This window comes from Lathyrus oleraceus, chromosome 4, assembly GCF_024323335.1.
Source record: "Lathyrus oleraceus cultivar Zhongwan6 chromosome 4, CAAS_Psat_ZW6_1.0, whole genome shotgun sequence".
Taxonomy (NCBI): Eukaryota; Viridiplantae; Streptophyta; class Magnoliopsida; order Fabales; family Fabaceae; genus Lathyrus; species Lathyrus oleraceus.
Window position 1 is genome coordinate 247,564,115 of NC_066582.1, and position 21,618 is coordinate 247,585,732.

Here is a 21,618-nt window from a genome sequence, read left to right on the forward strand (position 1 = left end):
ACATGTTATTAATTAAACGAGTCTGTGAGAGTAAGAATTCATTCTTATACATTAACTGCAATATTATAATTTCCATCTTCTCTAGAGAAAATCACATGATGCAATAAATACAAAGCCCCTACACAATATTTGAATGGTCAAAGAAAACTTTAAGTTTTGTAATATCAAACACTAGTTATGGCTTCATTCATGCAACTAATTAGTGAAGTCATTATAATGATTTAACATGTAGCATGCATGGTTCTATAATATGAAACATTTAACAAACTATTATTATATAGTCAAGTGGATGATTTATCACCCATCACTATGTTACACGTGATTTTTTTTAAATATGATTTTCAGAAAGATATTCCCGAGAAATAATTAGATTAATACACGTAAAGATCCAAAGACTTTAGCAGAAATGAAATATAAAAAAAGATGGGATATAATTAATATTTCAAACGGTGCCAAAAGTTTAAAACATACATTTTTTTAATATATAAAACAACATATAATATATTGCATTTAAATTAAAATGGCGTAGAAGTCACTACAATAGACTCTTAAATTATGTATAGGTGTACCACCTATATATACTTTAAAAAATTTAATTGATGAACCCAACAAGTATAGAAAAAAAACACACATATATTGAATCATATTTATTATTAATTTCATTTTACTTTTATAATATTTGTAAAATTTAACATAAAAAATTAAATTAAAAAATGTTAGATTCTTTATTTATATATTAGTGTTAGGAAGGATACTATTATGTTAGTTATTTTGCTTGTTTCTTCTTTTGATCAAAATAAAATATGGTAAAAAAAATATTTAATAATATAAACAATTTATTTATTTAATTAGAAAATAATGGTGAAAAAAATAAATTTTAAGCAAAGAATAAAACTTTAAAAAATTACACAAATTTTTATATAAAATATAAAAAATAAAGATATTTCAAAACTTAAACTATTTAATTTAATAAAAGAATTATTAAATTAACTATAAGATATAACTTATTTTTAAAAACTAAATATATATATTTTTTGACACAAACATGTTATATAATTTCTTTATACAATAACTAATTAAATAATATAAAAATTGAGAGACGTCGGCACTCTTGGATAAAATATTCATCCAACATTTTTAACTTGTTTCGTCCAAATCAAATTGAAGATCAACAAATCTAAATCAAATCAGATACACTTTTTTATTTTATTTTTAAAAAATAAAAACTCAAAGTTTTATTAAAGAAAAACCAGTTTGTTTGTGAAATGAACATACCGACGTCGAAAGAATGGGTCCAAGAGTCCCCACATCTGGCTAACTCATTGTTTCATTGCGTCTTTATTTCAATTTACCTACCCAACAACTAACTATTGGTTTTGATTTTTTTTTAAGATATCATACAAAAACAACCGAACTTCATTAAATAATGAAATCAAATCCAATTGATGATGATATTTAAGTTATTCTAATTAGATAACTTTGTTTAATCATAATAATATCTCACAATACCACATGACATCATATCAAGATTTAATGGATGTTAGACTTGTCAAACACTAACATGTATGCCCCCATACCAAATTAAACTAAAAAACAAAGTTGCTTTCATGCCTCTTGATGCATTCTCATGACTCATATCTAAGTTTTATTACAGATATATTATTATATTTAATATATTACTATAGAAATAAATAAAATAAAATTTTATTTGATTTTTTAATAATAATTAAAAGAAAGAGATTCTTGATCAATTCTAAATATGCAGCCGTCTTAAATTTTGAGAGATGTTTTTCTACCCGAGTCAGAGATTAATCTCTCGAATTACGCGTAAAAGCTATCCAATTTATTAAAAAAATTAAGAGAAGAAACCACGGGAACTAGGGACGGCAAACGGGCATGTCCGCCCATTTAGGTCCGCCCCACAAAAGTTCAAAAAAAAACGGGACGGTCATAGTTGAGGATGTGGGCCTAAACTTATACCTGTTCTGCAAAAAAGTGAAGGTGGGGCGGAAAAAGCATGCGGACACTATACTTTTTAAGTCTAAAAATATAAAAATTTATGTAAATGTATGTGCCCGCAAAAGTCCACGAAAAAAATGGAGTAGGACGGGACGGGCACATTAGAGGATGAGGGCTTAAATCCTTGATCCGCCCCGCACTAAATGCGGACAAAACGGACATGTTCAGCGGGACGGACCCATTTTGCCACCCCTAACATTAACTATTCAATGGTCATAGAGATTATATAAGTGGATTCTGTAACTCTTGATATAGATATATCAAACTAAGCCAACAAAAAAATTGGTGATATTCAAACTAAACAAAATGTGCACTAGAAAAATAATGGAGGCTATTAATCAGCACCATAAGAAAAGTCATAATTGAAGTCATTTTCATGTAATGCATAGATAAAAATAAAAATCAACCAAGAATGAGCCTATGAAACTGACTTCACAATGGATTTTAATCACTGTGACAAGAAAATTATGTTATGGAAATGAAGAAAAGTAGATATGATAAATTAGTTACACATCAATTTCACTATTGGAAATCAAATCAATAAATTTTTTCTTGCTTAATTTCAATATGCAAGAAATAAGTAACAGAATAAAAAAGTGCAAAGATAAAGAAGTCATTGACTGGTTTTAGTTGTCTAAATCAATACTTTGTGGTGTTATGGAGTTGCTACCCACACCCCCAAGATTTTGGTTTTAGTTGTTTAAAGAAGTCTAGTATCTCTTTGTTAAAGAGTGAAATCAATACAAACTTTAAGAACTAAATCTCGATCTACTCAAAAACATGTTTTTGCTGTGTATTTTTCAGATGAAATATAGTTATATACTATTGGTAAAATGCCGTACGAGGAAGTCTAGATTCATTTGACCAAAAGAAAATGCCTAGGATTCCAAGTACCTACAAAATTGGAAGGAAATAAATATACAAAAGACTATACGAAATTGGGAGAACAATGAAAGAATAGTCTTGTGGTCAGAGATGGGAGCACATTTGCTGGAGAAAAGTATAACATGGTATAAGTCAAAGAGAGGGGAGTATGGTGGAAAAGTTGGAGGTGTAGGAAGAAGTGTCATGATATTTTCTTTTATTAAGCATACTTTGAATGGGCCTCAAAATCTGGTCCTTGGAATTTTGGGGTTTCGCTCTTCCCACCCTATGTGTTTTGTTCATCCACCACGGTAAAAATTTAATAAGAAGGTTGTTCTTTTTATCTTTATGTGTGCTCCTCCGTCATCTTGAAAAGTCATCTAACGCATTTTTTTAAAGTCATTCCTCATATTGAATTGAAGAGATATTCTATTGTCAAGATTTAATTCGGAAATGCATTTATGTATGTGTAAAAGGTGGGTCTAAAGATGCATATTCATAAATACTATTTATTCAAAAATTAGTGGGTGGTCCGGAGATGCATCTCCAGATGCTTTTGTTTCATATCCTCGTGCTAGGCCTTCCCTCTTCCTCATTTAAGCTTATGTCCCTAGCAAACTTCTACCATTGGAGTTCTTTCTCCTCTATTCTAGCATCTCATACATTCAAGGTTCTACTTCTCATCAATTTAATTTGATAAGTTTTTCAAAATTCTATATTTTCATGATATTATCTGTTATCTGGTCTTGTTGGTTTATGTTCTGATGCGTACATGACCATAAACCATGACATGCAGGCGGATTTTGCGAAAATGTGGCACTCTGAGACGTCATTTTACCACCTTCCTATAGGAGACATGACCATTACCTTGGATAACGTCTCATGCCTCTTGCATCTTCCTATAAGGGGAAAGTTACTGGGTCACAGAAGGATCAGTCGAGAGGAAGTCATCGAGATGATGGTCACCCATATAGAGGTTGACCTAACTAAGGCCTCAAAGAAGGCAGTTGGCAGAAGAGGTGCTAATGCAAGATTTTTTTAAAAAGCTTTGTAAAACCCATTTACAGTGGGTTAAGGATGCCTAAGATGATGATTTGCAGGTTGACTACCATCGGACTTGCGCATTGAGGTGTTACCTTTTGCTCTTAGTTGACACGTCCATGTATGTTGACAAAATTGCAACCTACACTAATGTGCGTTGCCTTTAGTACTTCATTGACTTGATTGTGATTCACAAGTACAACCAGAGGGGCGCCTGTTTGGTCTACTTGTACTCGAAGTTGGGCGAGGATTGTCTTTGGAAGACAAAGTAGATGAAGGGTAGTTGCACGCTGCTTACGGTAATTTATTATTACTAATATTTTCATAATTCATTTGTTACACTTATTATTAATATTGTATCTAAATCATTTTCAGAGATGGATTATCTCCCACCTCCCTCACATCACTGAGTGGGAAGTTGTGCCTATATACACTGAGGATTGGCCATATGTTGCCGCATTTCTTTCGTACATGGGGAATAATGAGGTCGAGTCAATTAGAGTGTATCTTGGCCTTCATGTACTAGACGACGTTTCCTTTTCTCCATATGTGGGTCATCACGAGATGCGTCAGCTGGACGTCATTTCCTTATACTTTGAATGGTTGACATGTAGGTTATCTCTTATGTATCCTTATTTTCTTGAGTGAGTGATGAGGTAGTTTGGCCCCCTATGAGTCTGCTCTTCCCACCGTCCTTCGTAGAGATCTCGATGATATACTTGACGATTTCGAGAATCGTCAAATACAAGAGAAGTATTGCATGGTACTAGCTTCTATACATTCGACTTATGCAGACAGTTAGATGACGTGATTCTATAAGGTATCACACCCTATCATGACACCAGAAGCTCCTGGAATACCATATAGGCCAGTTAATTGGGAGGTACTTAAGGTTAGGGATGACCATGCTGAGGACGTGTCGGCGGTCTATCGACGTGTTGTGGAAATGGATATAATAGACATAGAGGCATAACTCTTTGAGGATGAAAGTCCCTAGTTAACCCTCGTGGATAGCATGATTGTCAATTTCGAAATGTCGTGCAGTACAGGCGGTGGAGAAGGCAGGGGGTTATACATATCCAATAGTTTATGTTTGAATGGATTATTTTTTGTATTTTTGGACAAATGTTATGTATGGTCATAACATTTTGCATATACTTTGATTAATTTATGATTTTTACTTTCATTTCACTTTAACATAACTTGACTTTACTTTAATATAATTTGGCCTTACAAAATTACAATGTTGGGACACTGGTGCTGCTCTAAAATGATTCATGAGGGTTTTCGAAGATGCGTCTGTGAAATATTCCCCTTCAATTAACATGCATTCAATACCTTTTAAAGGACTTCAGGGAACATTCGGAGATGCATCTCTAGATACACCTAAATAATATATAAAGATGTATCTTCAGGCCATATTTTGTCAATATGAGCTTGATCTCAGGGAAAACGAAGTTTGGTGTGATCTTGGGTGCAGTAGGAGATGTATCTCCAAACACATAAAAGAAATTTTTGAGTTTTTAGAGGTGTGGGATCCACACATAAGAGTTTAACGAGCATTTCCCTTCAATGATATATCTAAATTGTTGATTTTAATATTCGGATGCACTAAATAATGTCAAGCTTTCTTATGTGTTTGCCAAATCAAAGGTAAACAAGTCCATATTTTAAAATCTGAATTCACTCAAACCCAACTCATTCTCAAACTCAATTATGATGTCATTTGATGTGTGATTTCTATGTCACAAGTGTATTGAAATGTCAAGTAGGATAATAAGATCAAATTCACAGGGAGATGTGTATGAGTACTAAATTTTATCCTAACGGTGTTTAGCTAAAGCAATCGCTATATTGGTTGGTTTATTGCAAATTGAAGTAAAATTAACATATAATAAAAATAGGACACGGGGTTGTGATCATCTATCAAGACTTACCATATTGATTATCTGAATTCGAACAAAAGAATATCTAAATAATTTATAGAAAAGTAAATAATATGTACGACATCCACTTTCGTAGTATGCGTATCTAGACGTGTTTCTGGACAACTAAGCGGTTTTCTCAATCAAGAGCGAGTCGCCTTGTCAAGGTAGGTGTCTCGCTACTCTATTGTTTAACAATATGCGATTCAATATCAATTTATATTCTTTCAGAATACAATTGTATCTAGATTATCTTAACTTTCGCAACCGACACAAATATATTTAAGATTTTGCATTCTAAAATAAAAACACAGTTCTCGAAGTTCGTATTGGAATAAATCAATTGGGGATAGTCATGAGAATATTTTAGGTGCAGACATGTTTTAAAGAATGATAACATTTTCATCATTTATAACCGTTGAGGTTTTTAATTTGATTAAAAGTTTAAGGCTTTAGCTAACACTACTTATATATTAAAGGCATTTTTCATGCTACTTTATAAAAGTCGCATATCAAATCACTAGTCACATAAAGCATATCAGACAATTCTAAAAAGCTTTGGTTTATGAATTTATAGATGGATGGATCCTCTGTTTCAAACAAATGTTGCAATAACTACGACAACCACCATAGTCTTTTCCTATTAACAGGTGGGTGGTATCACCCTCCATTGTAGTTAGAAATATGAAATATGAAATTTAACTTAGATTCCTTCGGTATTCATACTACAATGCACTTTTGTGAGCATGAATCAACTTGCCTTGGATCCCGGTTATAAAAATCGATTGTAACAATATCTATTTTGTTGATTGATTCCTTCGGTATTGGAACAGAAATTCTGAATATTCAGGTTTTGTTCACGGATTTGTAATTCTCATATACTCTTTTAAAAAAAAATTAAAAAGGCAATATCAAAATATAACTAAAGGAGTAACCGTAAAAGGCCAAAAAGAGAAACAAGTAACCCACCAAGGAGACATAGTCTTAGAACCTTCTTCCTCTTCCTTGGACTTAAAGAAGTAAAGTGAGATAAAGTTTCTTCTAAAATAGATTCACCGTCCAGACAATACACCTGATAATAGCATCACAAGCATAGGAAAATTAACAATACAAACAAAAACATTATGCTGTATCAGAAGTAGCATATCAAAAGGTTTGCCTATATTGTGACCCGAAATTATTATTCAACTCAAGAAAGATTCATGAATTATGTAATATAGAGCTGCCTATGTATACTTGAGTCATGTTATGCCATCTTAGTTTTGTTACTAGCAACATGAAAAGGAAGTTGAGTAACTGACTTTGCTAATAGTCAGAAGTCACAAAAAAGCTATCTACTAGCCGTTACGTTAGATGTCAAGAAATCACAAAAAAAGCATTCAATGAAACATCAAATAAGGTTGCATATATTTATGGATAATTTTAATTTAGGCTTATGATGCACATATGCAGCACCAATGCTTGAGATAAGACAATGCCTAACATAAGCAAGAAGAGTTTCATCACTTACTGGTAAACCATTGAGAAGAGCCAGAGCTAAAGAGACATGGAATGTCCATATTAAAATCCTTTCCAGAAAATTTGGAAAATATGCAACGATCTTTGGTCCCCAGCGAGGTTGATATGATGTTAGGTGAATTGAATGTGCCATTGAGATGACATCACCAACAAAAATAAAGGTGGCGTTACAATTAGTTTCCTTAAGGTCAGAAGTTTTGGAAACTGGAAACCTGTTTTCTTCATGCAAACACTCATGAGAAGGACTTGAATATGTGATCTCAACCCATACCATTCCAGGCTCCTGAACTGGAGCTAAACAAAACTCATCCTATGAAAAATATGAACTGAAGATTCAGTATGCATTGTAACTTAGTGTCTGAGAGAAATAAAAGTAGAGACAGACTAGAAACTAGAAAGGTTACTAATATTCAGATAATTATCTACCTGAGAGCACAGACAGCTACTTCCCTTTGATGTAGCTAGCCCCCAGCCATCACCGCACTTATCACGTTTGACAACATCTTTGGCGTTTAAGCAGTATATATTCCATCTCCCATTTGATAGTTCAGTTTTGTTCTGACCATCATCCAGTGTAATATTGTCAGAGCATGAAAGTTTTACGAAGGCAGTACGTTCACCGGGACAAACATGTTGACTTTCGAGCAATTCAGTCATTTTGCCTGCTTCCGTTACTAGACTAGGGACACAATATCCCTTTGTATTATTAAGAACACCCAAGTCTCCAATGTGCTGGGAAATATTTATAGTTTTAAACTGGTTATCATATGTCAAAGTATTAAGCCTCAACCACTCTTGAGCATTTATGATGGGTACATTATCTACTGATCGAATAACATCACCAGGTGCCAAATAACCAAACAAAGGTGAGGTTGGTGGTACATCCAAAACCTGTCTCACATAAAGTTATCATACATACAATAAGAAAGATGATGTGTAAACAAAGAAAATGGTCAATCCAAAATGATCAAGTAGTACCATTGGACCATGATCACTGCTGTAAAAGGGAAACAAGAGCAAGGGCAGGAGGAATAATGTCAATCCGCAAGCTGCACAACACTAGAAAAAGGTTGATGTTGAAGAAATGCAATCAGCAATCTGGACTATGTAAAAATCTAAAACTAAATATACAAGCATTCATATACATATCAAGTCAAAACGAGCTGAGATGAATGTGCACTGACTCGAGTGATAAAATGTTTAAAATTCGCATGAAACTGCTAGTTCGGCGCAATTTCAGAAGTTTGATTTAGTTTCTTAATCTGGCACTAATAGAGTAGTTTACTAATATGCCCTTCATTTTATTTTTCTATTCTGTTTTGCTGAGCTGTCAGCTTTGCTAGTGGTGTGCTGTTAGCTTGTTATGCGCCTCACACCTTTTCTGTTTTGGATTACATGGCTATATATATAGTAGCCACTTGTATTACTGTTCATCATATAATACAATGAGAGTTTCTTTTCATTCTCTCTCTTTACCTAATTCTATCATGGTATACAGAGCTTAAATTTTTTTCCGATCCATGGAATCTTTATTCCCTTCCTCTCAGGTGAAACTTTCTCACCTAATTTCTGTTAAGCTTGACGACAAGAACTTCAAACAGTGGAAGCAGCAGATTGATGGCGTCGTCCGTGGTCATCGTCTTCAACGCTTTGTCACTGTTCCGGTGATTCCGTCACCGTCTCCCTCAGATCCTGCATCTCACAGTGCGTTTCTTGAGTGGGAACAGCAGGATGCTCTCATCTGCACCTGGCTTCTCTCTACTATCTCCGATGCTCTCCTTCCTAAGCTCGTTGACTGCAAGCATGCGTGGCAGGTGTGGACAGAAGTTCATCGCTACTTTGATGTTCTTCTCTCCACCAAGGCTCGTCAACTTCGTTCAGAACTCCGGCGTCTTACGAAGGGTTCACTAACGATTACTGAGCTTATGACGCGTTCTCGTGACATCAGTGAGTCGCTAACCTCCATCGGTGATCCCGTTCCTCTTCGTAACCTAATTGAGATTGTTCTCGATTCGTTACCTGAGGATTATGATTCTATTGTCGCCGCCGTCAACAGCAAAGATGACGTTAGCTCCTTGGAAGAGTTGGAGTCTTCCTTGCTTGCTCATGAGTCGCGATTGGAGAAGCATCGCAAAGCTGCGATTACAGAACCTGCGACGGCGACGGTCAATCTCACTCAAGCAACACCTTCTCCTACTCCAGGCGCTTCTGATCAAGTCGTCTCCGAGGCGTTTCCTCAAGGAACGAGTCACGTCACCGCTAATGCTGAAAATCATTCCTATGGTGCACGTGGTGGTCGTTCTGGTCGCGGTGGTGGTCGTTTTGGTCGTGGAGGAGGTCGTTTTGGGAAATCACCGTGTCAGATTTGTCACAAACCTGGTCATGATGCTTCTGTATGCTACTATCGTTATGCCAATTCCAGTGGTGCTAGTTATCCACATCATCGAGCTCCCTTCAATCCTTTTCACGTGGCTCCTCGTGCTGTTTATCCTGTGCCGCTTGCTTATGCTTCTCCCAGAGCCGCACCTCCCAGATCTTCTGCACCACAAGCCTTTTATGCAGGTACTGAAGCTAGCAGTGCAAACCAGTGGTGGTATCCTGACTCAGGAGCTTCTCATCATGTTACTCCTGATGCCTCTAATGTGTCTGACTCTGCCTCCGTGCCTGGAACTGAACAAGTTTTCATAGGTAACGGCCAAGGTTTGTCCATCAACTCTGTAGGTTCTATGTCTTTTCCCTTACCTCACAAACCTCATCTATCTCTCACTCTTAACAATCTCTTACATGTCCCTCACATCACCAAAAACCTTATGAGTGTGAGCAAATTTGCTCAAGATAATTCTGTATTTTTTGAATTTCATCCTAAGTTTTGTGTTGTCAAATCTCAGGCTACTTCTGAAGTCTTACTCAGTGGTCTTGTTGGTGCTGATGGCCTCTATAAATTCTCCAATCCAGCTGCTCCTCCGTTGTCCAAGTCTTCTTCCTCTTATAGTTCTAGTCATAGTTATCCTGCAGCATACAATTGTAATGGTTCCTATAGGACAGATGTTACAGATTCTATATCTCAGTGTACTGAATCGGTTGCAAATCATACTATAAATCCTTTGTCTTCTTGTAATGAATCTTGCAATTATAATGTTACAAGTACCTTTTTCAATCCTTCTCTAAACTCTGTCAGTACTGTTTTACCTTCCTCACACTTTAATGCTGCAAATTCTATTGCATCCAATAAATATGTGCTTTGGCATACTAGGCTGGGACACCCCAATCATCATGCCCTCACTGAAATCTTCAAACTGTGTAATCAGTCCTTTCCATCTAAACCCCCTGCTGAGTTATGTCATGCTTGCTGCATTGGCAAGTCTCATAGACTTCCTTCTTCTTTATCTACCACAGTTTACTCTCATCCTTTTGAGCTGGTTGTATGTGATCTCTGGGGTCCTGCCCCTATGCAATCTTCCAGTGGTTATACCTATTTCCTAACCTGTATTGATGCCTTCTCTAGGTTTGTTTGGGTTTTTCCTCTCAAACTTAAGTCTGACACCATGGTTCAGTTTCTTCAGTTTAAAAAAATGGTTGAACTTCAGTTCAATTGTCCCATTAAATGTGTCCAAACTGATGGGGGAGGTGAGTTTAGGCCTCTTACCAAATATCTCACAGATTTAGGGATTGTTCACAGATTCACTTGTCCCCATACACATCACCAAAATGGCCTTGTTGAACGTAAGCACAGGCACATTGTTGAGACTGGCCTCACACTCCTTGCTCAGTCCACCCTTCCCTTAAAATTCTGGGATCATGCATTTATCACAGCTGCATATCTCATTAACAGACTTCCTACACCTATACTTGACAATGTCTCACCTTATTTTAAATTACTTCACAAAAACCCTGACTATACTACCCTTAAAGTCTTTGGCTGTGCTTGTTATCCTTTCCTTCGTCCCTATAATTCTCATAAACTTGATTTTAGATCTCAACTGTGCATTTTCCTTGGATACTCTACCTCTCACAAAGGCTATAAATGCCTTGCTTCAGATGGTCGCATTTTTATTTCCAAGGATGTTGTTTTTAATGAAGCAAATTTTCCTTATTCCACCTTGGTTTCTTCTTCAAAATCTGTCTCTCTTCCTAACACTCCATCCTCTTCCTCTCCCTCTCTCAGTTTTCCTCCTGTTCCCTCTACTCCCTCTACTTCTAATCTGTCTTCTATGCCTTCTTCTTCCTCAAATTCTGCTTTTCCTCAACTTAGCAGTCCCACTATTCCTAATATTTCTCCAATCTCTTCTTCCTCTTCCTCTGCTGCTCCCTCTAACTACTCTTATTCTTCTGGTCAGCAACCTATCCCTCAACCTCTCACTGCCATTCCCATTACCTCTTCTCCTTCTTCCTCTCCTGCCCTCATTCTCTCTGATCCAGCTGAAGCTAGCACTCTTTCTCCCTCCTCTTCATATTCCTCTCCTTCAGTTGGTCCCTCCCCTGGCCCTAGTCCTATTTCCCACCCTGCTGCCACAGCTTTACCTTCCATTCAGCCTCAAAACATTCACCCTATGCAAACTAGAGCCAAAAGAGGAATCACCCTTCCTAGACTTCACCCTACTCTATTAACAGCCCACCTTGAACCTACATCTGTTGAACAAGCCTTGGCTGCTCCTAACTGGTTTCAGGCCATGAAGGAAGAACATCAGGCACTGCTGAGAAATCAGACCTGGACTTTGGTGAAAGCTCCTGCTGGAAGGAAGCCTATTGGATGTAAGTGGGTGTTCAGGACTAAGGAGAATCCTGATGGTTCCATAAACAGGTATAAAGCCAGATTAGTGGCTAAAGGGTTCCATCAAAAGGCTGGTAATGATTTTCAAGAGACTTTCTCTCCTGTCATTAAACCTGTCACTGTGAGAATTGTTCTTTCTATTGCTGTTACAAACAGGTGGCCATTGCAGCAGATTGATGTTAACAATGCCTTCCTCAATGGCACTCTTGAAGAAGAAGTCTTTATGCAACAGCCCCCTGGCTTTGAAGTTGCTGACAGCACTCTTGTTTGCAAGTTAAATAAGGCTATTTATGGTTTAAAACAGGCTCCTAGGGCCTGGTTTGATAAGCTAAAGTGTGCCTTGGTTCAACTCGGGTTTAAGGCTAGTAGATGTGATCCTAGCTTGTTTTTGTTGCATCAAGGTAAACTTCAGATTCTAATTCTGGTCTATGTAGATGATATAATCATCACGGGTAGTTCTGCTCCTTTTATAGCTTCCTTGATCAAGCATCTCAATAATTCTTTCTCTCTCAAACAGCTGGGACACCTTGATTATTTTCTAGGGATTCAAGTGACTCATCTCCCTAATGGTTCTCTTCTCTTATCTCAGACTAAGTACATCACAGATTTGCTTTCAAGGCTTAATATGTTGAATGCCAATGGCATGCCTACTCCCATGATCTCTAGCAGCAAATTGTCCAAGGTTGGGTCTGCTGCGGTTGATGACCCTACTCAGTTTCGGTCTGTGGTTGGTGCCCTTCAATATGCTACCTTAACTAGGCCAGAGATCTCTTTTTCAGTCAACAAAGTCTGTCAGTTTTTGTCCAATCCTTTAGAGGATCATTGGAAGGCTGTTAAAAGAATCTTAAGGTACCTAAGTGGTACTCTGCACCATGGTCTTCTCCTTCAGCCTGCTCCTATTCAGCAACCAATGCAGTTGCTAGGGTTCTGTGATGCAGACTGGGCATCAGACCCTGATGACCGGAGATCTACTTCAGGGGCCTGCATATATCTTGGGCCTAATGTTGTTTCCTGGTGGTCCAAAAAGCAACAGCTTGTTGCAAGGTCCAGTGCTGAGGCGGAATATCGCAGTATGGCTCAGCTAGCTGCTGAACTCATTTGGATTCAGTCCTTGCTTAAGGAACTCCATTATTCCTCTCAAGTTCCCAAGATCTTGTGTGATAACTTGAGCACTGTTACTTTGGCTCACAATCCTATTCTTCACAACAGGACTAAGCATATGGAGCTTGATATTTTCTTTCTGCGAGAGAAAGTACTCAGCAAAAGTCTGACTGTTGTTCATGTACCAGCTCAAGATCAATGGGCTGACATTCTCACTAAGCCCCTCTCTGCTGCCAAGTTTGTTCCTCTTCGTTCCAAGTTGCGTGTGTATGATAAGGCTACTTTGACCAGTCTGCCATCAGCTTCTAAGGGGGACTAATAGAGTAGTTTACTAATATGCCCTTCATTTTATTTTTCTATTCTGTTTTGCTGAGCTGTCAGCTTTGCTAGTGGTGTGCTGTTAGCTTGTTATGCGCCTCACACCTTTTCTGTTTTGGATTACATGGCTATATATATAGTAGCCACTTGTATTACTGTTCATCATATAATACAATGAGAGTTTCTTTTCATTCTCTCTCTTTACCTAATTCTATCAGGCACAAACTCGCAATAAGCCCTTTTTCATTTCATCATTCACCTTTTTGTTCTTCCTTCACATTTGAAACAGAGACAGCACTGGAACACATCTCTGAAAAGTTACATGCGAGGAGGACTGCTCCTCTCCAGCAACACATTAAGACATCCACTCTCTTGCAATGGTCACTGAAATATGACCTTCACAGGGAATGCGCCCAACACTAAAACACAACCTCTCCTCTCAGGCGACCATCAATGCAACGTGCACAGCACTGAGCACAACCTCTCCTTATGGAGTTGAAATAGTTATTGTTGTCATGATGGTACTATAGACGTTTATGTCATGTATAGATTTTTAAAATATGGTTTTTACTATTAGGTAGACTCTTACGATTAGCGTGTACATAAAAAACAAGTTGACCACTTGACCTAGAATCTCGAGTTTCACAACCATGATATACATTATATGCACGTATTCCCATATATATATAAGGATAGAAGCATAGGATTGAATGACACATCTTTTGGGTACTGAATCAGAAGAGGAAAAGTAGATTGAAGAGAGTCTGTCCCTTGAACCCAAGGTGATTTCAAAGAGAACATAGAAATATGAAATGATAGGGTAGAAAATGACCACGGACCTGGGAGACTCTGTTATCTTCTCCTAACTAATTAATTCCCATAACTATTTTTTTCCTTTTCTCCCTATTCTATTTCTAGCAGTATAACAGCCTACACTAACTCTCCCAACAGTAACTCTAATAGAACAGTCAAACACAGCAGAGAGATAAAATACATGGATGGTAGAAAAGTTCTGCAACTGCATTGAATGATGGACAATTATAGAGAAAGATAAAGTAAGAATGTTTGATAGTGGTACATTATTAGACCTAAAAGCTACAAGAGTTTCCCTTACAATGAAATACTCATGATCTCACCCCTTTCCAAAATAATAGGAATGCTTAGCTACTTATTCTCTCTCGTGCCTCCGGTATATAACTAATTTTATCATGCTTTTCCTATCAAACCTGCCATGTCATCATTCTTTTGATCACAGATTGTTGTCTATGGGGTCTTAACTTCTAAAAGACTGATTGTCCTACCTGAAATTGAACCTCGTGTCTCTTCGTGTTTGCATATTTATTCATCTGTTGTTGTGCCTTAATTAAGAGCGTCATCCTCGTTCACTTAGTGCAATAGCCACAGCTACTACTTTAGTTTCATTGCTTAGAAAGTTCCCTGCATTTTAAAAAGTTTCATCCAAAAATTGCTAACAAACAAAGGGTCTCTATCACTGACTATACAGTAGAGAACTCCATGTAACCTCAGAATCTCCTTAGTGAACAATACAGCTACTGACAAATATTGACAAATATCACACAACCTCGTATGATTGGCAAGCACCAATGCCATCAATTCCTTCTCATACACCGATTTGAATAAATTACCCTCAGATGAAGCCTTACTGAAAAAAGCTATTTACTGCCTCTGTTGCATTAAAACAGCACCAATCCCCCTACCTACTACATCACACTCCACTTCAAAAGGCACCACAAAATTAGGTAACACTAGCACCAGAGGTGTAGTCATAATCTTCTTGAGCAGATTAAAAGACTCCATGGCAGCTTCCCCGCGTGAGAAACTATCTTTCTTAGTCAACTTTGTCAAGGGCTTGGCAATCTTACCATAATCTTTCACAAATTTTCTGTAGTACCCTGTCAGTCCAAGAAAGCCATGTGCCCCTTTTACAATTTTAGGTACAAGCCAATCTAAAATACAATGCACCTTCCCATGATCCACAACCATCCCTTGTTATGAGATCATGTGGCCCAAATAATCAACTTGAGGACACCCAAATTGACATTTGGCTTTGTTGGCCACAAAAAAACAATTAACCAAAACAAATAATACTTGTTTTAAGTGGTCATGATGAGCACTAACACTGCTACTATAGATCATAATGTCATAAACAACACTAAAACAAACCTCCAAAGGAGAGGTCTGGAAATGCCATTCATAATCGATTGGAATGTAAAAATCCTCCTCGTGGACTCTAATTTGATGGCACCCCGACTTTAAGTCTATTTTTGTGAAGATTGTTGCTCCATGTAATTCATCCAATAGCTCATCAGCGATAGGAATAGGATACTTATCAGGAGAAGTAACCTTGTCAGAGTTATGAATCGCGGCCACAATCGGCGCGATCCCGGGCGTTCCGGCCGGAGTGGCCACCCACCGCGTGAGATTCAGAGTGCGTATGGCAGATTCAAAACACGGGTGATTTCTCCATGATTCCCTTTCCTAAAGTGCTCAACAACGATAATCCCATCACCACATCCAATCCTCCAAACTCCAACACCATGGCATCAAGCACAAACACATGAAATCCCAAATTAATTCCAATTCGCTGGTAGACTTCTACCAGAAACACCTTATGCCCATCCCCTAGCTTTATTCCTTTGGCCACCATAGGTGTGACCTGTCCTACTGCAGAGGTTAACCTTTGAGAGATGAAATTATGACTAGTTTCATTGTCTATCAAGGCTACTACTATACCTACATCCTCCAATCCGCTCTCAATCTTCATTGTACGACAACCCTCCATACTTCCTAATACTTTAATCAATTTACACTCTGCCTCAACCTCCTCATCATCTAATTCTTCTTCGGCTCCAATAGTAACAATTTCCCCCTCATCGTTAAGGCTCTCACCATCGCCCAAAATCAACAATCGTAGGGGACGCTCTAGACAATTGTGAAGGGTAGGGTGGAACTTCCCTCCACATTTGAAACAGAATCCCTTAGCTCGTCGCTCGTTCATCTCCTCCCTATGAAGACTTCGAACTCCCTTCGATCACTCTGCATAACCGCTACGGTGGTCGTTCTCGCCTTTTCTTGTTGTCGATGTAAACTTCGCGGAAGATATTTGATTTGGCCCAATTGAACCCGTTTTCTGAGTAGGATTGCTCCAACTCGACCTGTTTTTGCTTTTGAAACCAGGCCCATTCCACTCCTTGCAGCCCAAACGATCAACTCCATTTTTTCTCCGGCAGCTCGTATCACTGCCATCGTCTTCTTCTTTCAATTCATCCTCCACACCTTTAGTCATCGTCATCATTTGCATTCATGTTTGTGGATTTAACATTCTAACCTTCCTTCAAATCTGAGTTTTCAATCCCCTCAATAAGTATCCCAAGTAGTAGTGTTATTCATGGAGGCATCCTACTTGTGAGGACAACAACTCAAACACCTCAACAAAATCTTCAACACTTCCAGTTTGCCTTAATATCGATAATTCTTCAAACGGATTTTCCAATCTTCGTCCTTCGTATCGTGTGATTTGTGCCTTCTTCAACTTCTCCCGTGACAACTCATTATATGCTTCCATCAATAGATTGAACCAATGGATGGTGGAACCTTCCATGCTCAATCGAGTGAGTTTTAGTCGCATATTGTCAGGTGTATTTTCAACATCAAAGTAGATCTTAGCACGCGTAATCCATGCAACTGGATCATCAGCTTCAAACACTGGTGTTTTCACCTTCTTACTAGCAAGATGTGACTCATCATGAGATTCCCCAAACAAGTTTTCTCCTAAAAACAACACAACACTAAAGAGTTTTTTTTCCAATCAGTTTGCTCAATTCAACTAACGCAATGCTTTGTTGCTACATCAGTTTAGCTCAATTTTACAACGTCTTTCTAACGCCGCCAATTTGTTCTTCCAAGACTTCTACTTTGTCTGACATCTTTGGTGGCATCTACGGTGGAGAATTTTCTTTGTTTAATGATGCCGCAAGTCGGACCAATTAATAGAACAGAAAATCACAACACATAGAGAAAACACAGGGATGGTGGAAAAGTTCTGCAATTGTATCGAATGATGGACAATTACAGAGAAAGATAAAGTAAAAATTTCTGATAGTTGTGCGCTATCAACCCTAAAAGCTACAAGAGATTCCTTTACAATGAGATACTCATGACCTCACCCCTCCAAACTAACATAATGCTTAGCTACTTATTCTCTCATTCCTTCACTATGTAACTAATTGGGTCATGCTTTTCCTATCAAACTTGCCACGTCATCATTCTTCATTCCCGTCCCACGTTTCCTAGTATAGACTCTCCATAGTTTGGACCTCATTCCATTCTGGCCCACATCAACCACACCCACATTACTATCAAACTCCAAGTCTTCCAACAGGCAAGGATTGAGGAAAAAAGGTGAAACAACCTTCTCCGAAAAAGAGACATGAAATACATTATGATGGGAGTTGTTGTAAATTGTAATTGATAGATTGCCTTTTCAATTTGCTTGAGAACTTGGTAGGGCTCACAAATCGTGATAGTTAGCTTTTATTTCATCTTCTTGGCCTGAAACTTAGGCTGATAAGGTTGTAATCAAGAACAATCCAATCTCTAATATGGTTATGCACCTTTTTTTGCAATATTCCACTCATTTAATGCTTTAAGTAAATTAACCTGAAACTAACTCGGGATAGCATTCCTCTCCAAAGTCATCGATTAACATCCTTTACTCCATAAGGGATAGTTGCTCCTCTTGATTCTTGATAAAAGATGGGGTGGGGGCCTCTTCCATTAAGCATCTTCAAAGGAGGTAAGCTTTGTAGAACTATCATGTTTAAGATTCAACCAAAATTGATCCCAAGAAAGCCATTAAGACTATTTTTATCATTGGAGTTACAGGATCGGTGTTGGATATAGATGGAAGTGGAGGAAAAAGAAAATAACAAAATAATATTGATAATGTGAAAATGTGAATATCGGCGAGTTATATTATGATAAAATTATTTTTGTTATAAATTGCTATACATAGTTATACATCTCAATATAATTAGAATTAACTTTGTAATCCCTAGACACTTGCATATGATTATTAGTGTCAATTTTACCATAAAATATAACTTGTGATGAGACATGCAAAATCAAATCATAGCTAGTTTGAAGACAGGATTCCTGATATTCATTGTGTATGTGTGTGAAGGTTATTGAGTAACACTAGTGTATACATTTCATATAGTGTTAATGGGTTCTACTATATATTCAACTTACAACTGCATTGTGCCAAATGCCAGCAGAATATATGCGGAGGGAAGTCAAATGTGGTAAAGCTTGCAGCAATTCATCATTGAAGGCAACCAGAGCACCAGGAAATAGAACTGCGACAAAGATGGCAACGTACTCTATTTGTACTCCCTCACTGCTTTCCATTGAAAAGGTGCAATAGCATAAGGCATGAGAATCTAGCTTTTGACATTTCAAGCAAAACTAATTTGATATTCTTGGTATCTGCATAATCACAGTAAAAAAACTATAAAAGAACAAAAAAACTCTAGTGCTGAAATATCATTGGAAATATGCCCGGGTTGTTTTGAAATAAAATGGTGCAATTCTGATGCGGAAATATCCTTAGACAAACACCCTGGTTGTTTTGAAATAACATGCTGCAATTCTGATGCTGAAATATGTTTGAAAGCACTATGGGCTTGGGGCACCTAGAATCTATTCATAAAGTCTCAAAAGATATGCTTATTTTAGTGCATTTCATCCAAGCACGTGAACTTTTTTCTCACAAGATATGCTTATTTTATCTATTAGGGTTTTAATTGAGTTTAGGAATGAGTATTGGTTCGTTTGAGCCTCCGTCTCAACAGCAGCTGCGCAAGGCAACAAGTATAAAAACAGGGGAGAAGGATAACGGAAGCAGCTATTGGAGTGTTCAGGAGTATCACCACTAGCAAAAGAGGGGCAAGAGGAGGGTCATACGCTGCTCCGGCGCGAGATAGAAAAGGTCAGAGGTAGTAGAAGAAAAAGGCAGAGGTAGATCAGAAGCAGTGAATAGAAAAAAAAAATAGGGTTTTTAGCAAACAAGGTCGCAAAATCCAACCTTGAACAGGTCTTGACAAGGATTGTCGTCGATCCCCCTAATCCCCTAATCCCAAGTCTGTACAATCATAGTCAATATCAAACCTCCAAGAGGAAACTCATGATCTTGACAACATTACTTTGGAATCTTACTTTTCAAACTCATTAAATTCTTCCCTAAGGCACCAGCACTAACAGTGTCATACAAAATAAAAACAAGTGAACTGACCTAGTGGCGGTGAGTGCATGACCAAATTCATGCACAAAAACAGATATGACAGTTGAAATACATATATATCCAGCATCAGCCAGCGACAATCTCAAACCAGACAGCAAATGAGGGAACCCAAAGAGCAATTCAGCGGCAATACTTCGAAACTTAATGCTATCTCCACATAGATGCAAAGCTGTTGCTAACTCCCAAAACAGAATCTGAAACAAATACAAGAAGAAAATCAATGAATCGAATTGGATGAAACAATATACATCAATAATAAGGGGGAAATTGTTACCAGAGTGACAGCAAGCATGAGAGAAAGAGCAAACCCGACGCCAATAGAAAACCAGAGTCTGAAAAACTTGGCATATCGGCGACCGAAGAGATAAATAGGTTTATTGAAAAATGTGAATTTGTAATCGGAATAGAAGAATGAAACGGTATTGGAAAGGTGAGTGGAGGAAGAGGAAGGAGCGTGAAGAGGAAGGAGAGTGTTGTTGGGTCTTTGATGACTCACGAATCTCCTCATTCGTCTCGTTTCCATTTCCATGCTTTACTTGATATTTCTCAGTTCATAGTTGAGTGAGTTGATGATCGTCGCTCCGCCGTCACCACTCTGCCTACTTGTAACTTATAGGACAAGGACAGGGTAGTAATTTTGTTTCGAATGTGTTTTGTTTTTTTTAAGTACTGTAGTTTAGTTTTTGTCGGGTTAGAACTCGTCTCATGTATCTCATATTCTTGGCTTCTTGCACACCTAGTAACTAGTTTAGGGGAAAAAATATGTTTTGTTTTTTAAATAATTAATGCATGAATAGATTTTTCTACGAAAATAATCCAATTTTTAAAGAAAATTTTTAAAATATCTTTAGTTTCAAAAAAAATCTCAAATTACCCCACTTTTAGGAGGAGTCGCCAATTGAATTGGAGACTCCTCTTAAAAATTGAATGGAGGCGCCAATTTGATTGGCTAGGGCACCTGTCCTAGCCAATCCAATTGGCGCCCCTGTGTAGGGTTTAAGAGGAGGCGCCAATTCAATTGGAGACTCCTCCTAAAATGCAATTTTTTTTTGTAAATAGTATACGTGATAGATAAATTTGATATAAGACCACTTGATATTAATAAAATTTGTCGTTTACACAAAGAAACCTAATGGTGATAACCGGGATCACCTAACCGACCTCCGGTCCCACATCCTCTAGCTACCCTAACCTGTGGCCCTAAACCACGTTGACGATTCTGTACTTGTGTTTGAGTATCTGAGGGACCAGGAGCGTCACTACCAACTACAAGAGAAGGTCTGTTGAGGTAGTCAGACAAGTCGGCGTAGTCTTCAGTATGCATCAATGGTGTACCGCCGTAGCTGAGCTCATGACCCATGTCAGAGAAGTTGGGATGTGGTTGACTCATCGATGGGCGATCGGGACGGTTGAAGGGAGACATGGGTGTGAACGATGGGTCGAGAAAAGGTTGGAAAGGTTGTTGGGGTGTTTGGTAGAGATAAGGTTGTTGGATGTTTTGGTTTTGTGAGGTTTGAGCTTCTTGGCTACGGTAGGAGGAGGGGCGGTTGGTGTTGAATGATCGTTGGGTGTTCTGGCTTAGGAGACTTTGGTAGGATGATAGGGTGGGTGCGAAGCGATGTTGAGTCTCAGGTTGATGGTCAATTTGTTGGTGGTGGTATGAGGTATGCTCTTAGTATTGGGGTTGGGTGTATGGAATATTTTGGTTGTATGTTTGTGTGTTGGTTGAACGGAACGTT

At 37.9% G+C, this 21,618-nt stretch overlaps 1 protein-coding gene across 1 annotated transcript; it reads right to left on the minus strand.

Moving 5' to 3' along the window:
* Nucleotides 1-6,387: 6,387 nt before the first annotated feature.
* On the minus strand, nucleotides 6,388-20,533 carry LOC127074874 (membrane-bound transcription factor site-2 protease homolog). The gene is made up of 7 exons (XM_051016284.1): nucleotides 20,154-20,533; nucleotides 19,871-20,073; nucleotides 18,829-18,976; nucleotides 8,346-8,426; nucleotides 7,794-8,258; nucleotides 7,360-7,677; nucleotides 6,388-6,921 (listed from the first exon to the last, which is right to left on the minus strand). Exons 1-7 carry the CDS (start codon nucleotides 20,406-20,408, stop codon nucleotides 6,772-6,774), a joined length of 1,620 nt encoding a protein of 539 aa, XP_050872241.1. The 5' UTR covers nucleotides 20,409-20,533; the 3' UTR covers nucleotides 6,388-6,771.
* Nucleotides 20,534-21,618: the final 1,085 nt, after the last annotated feature.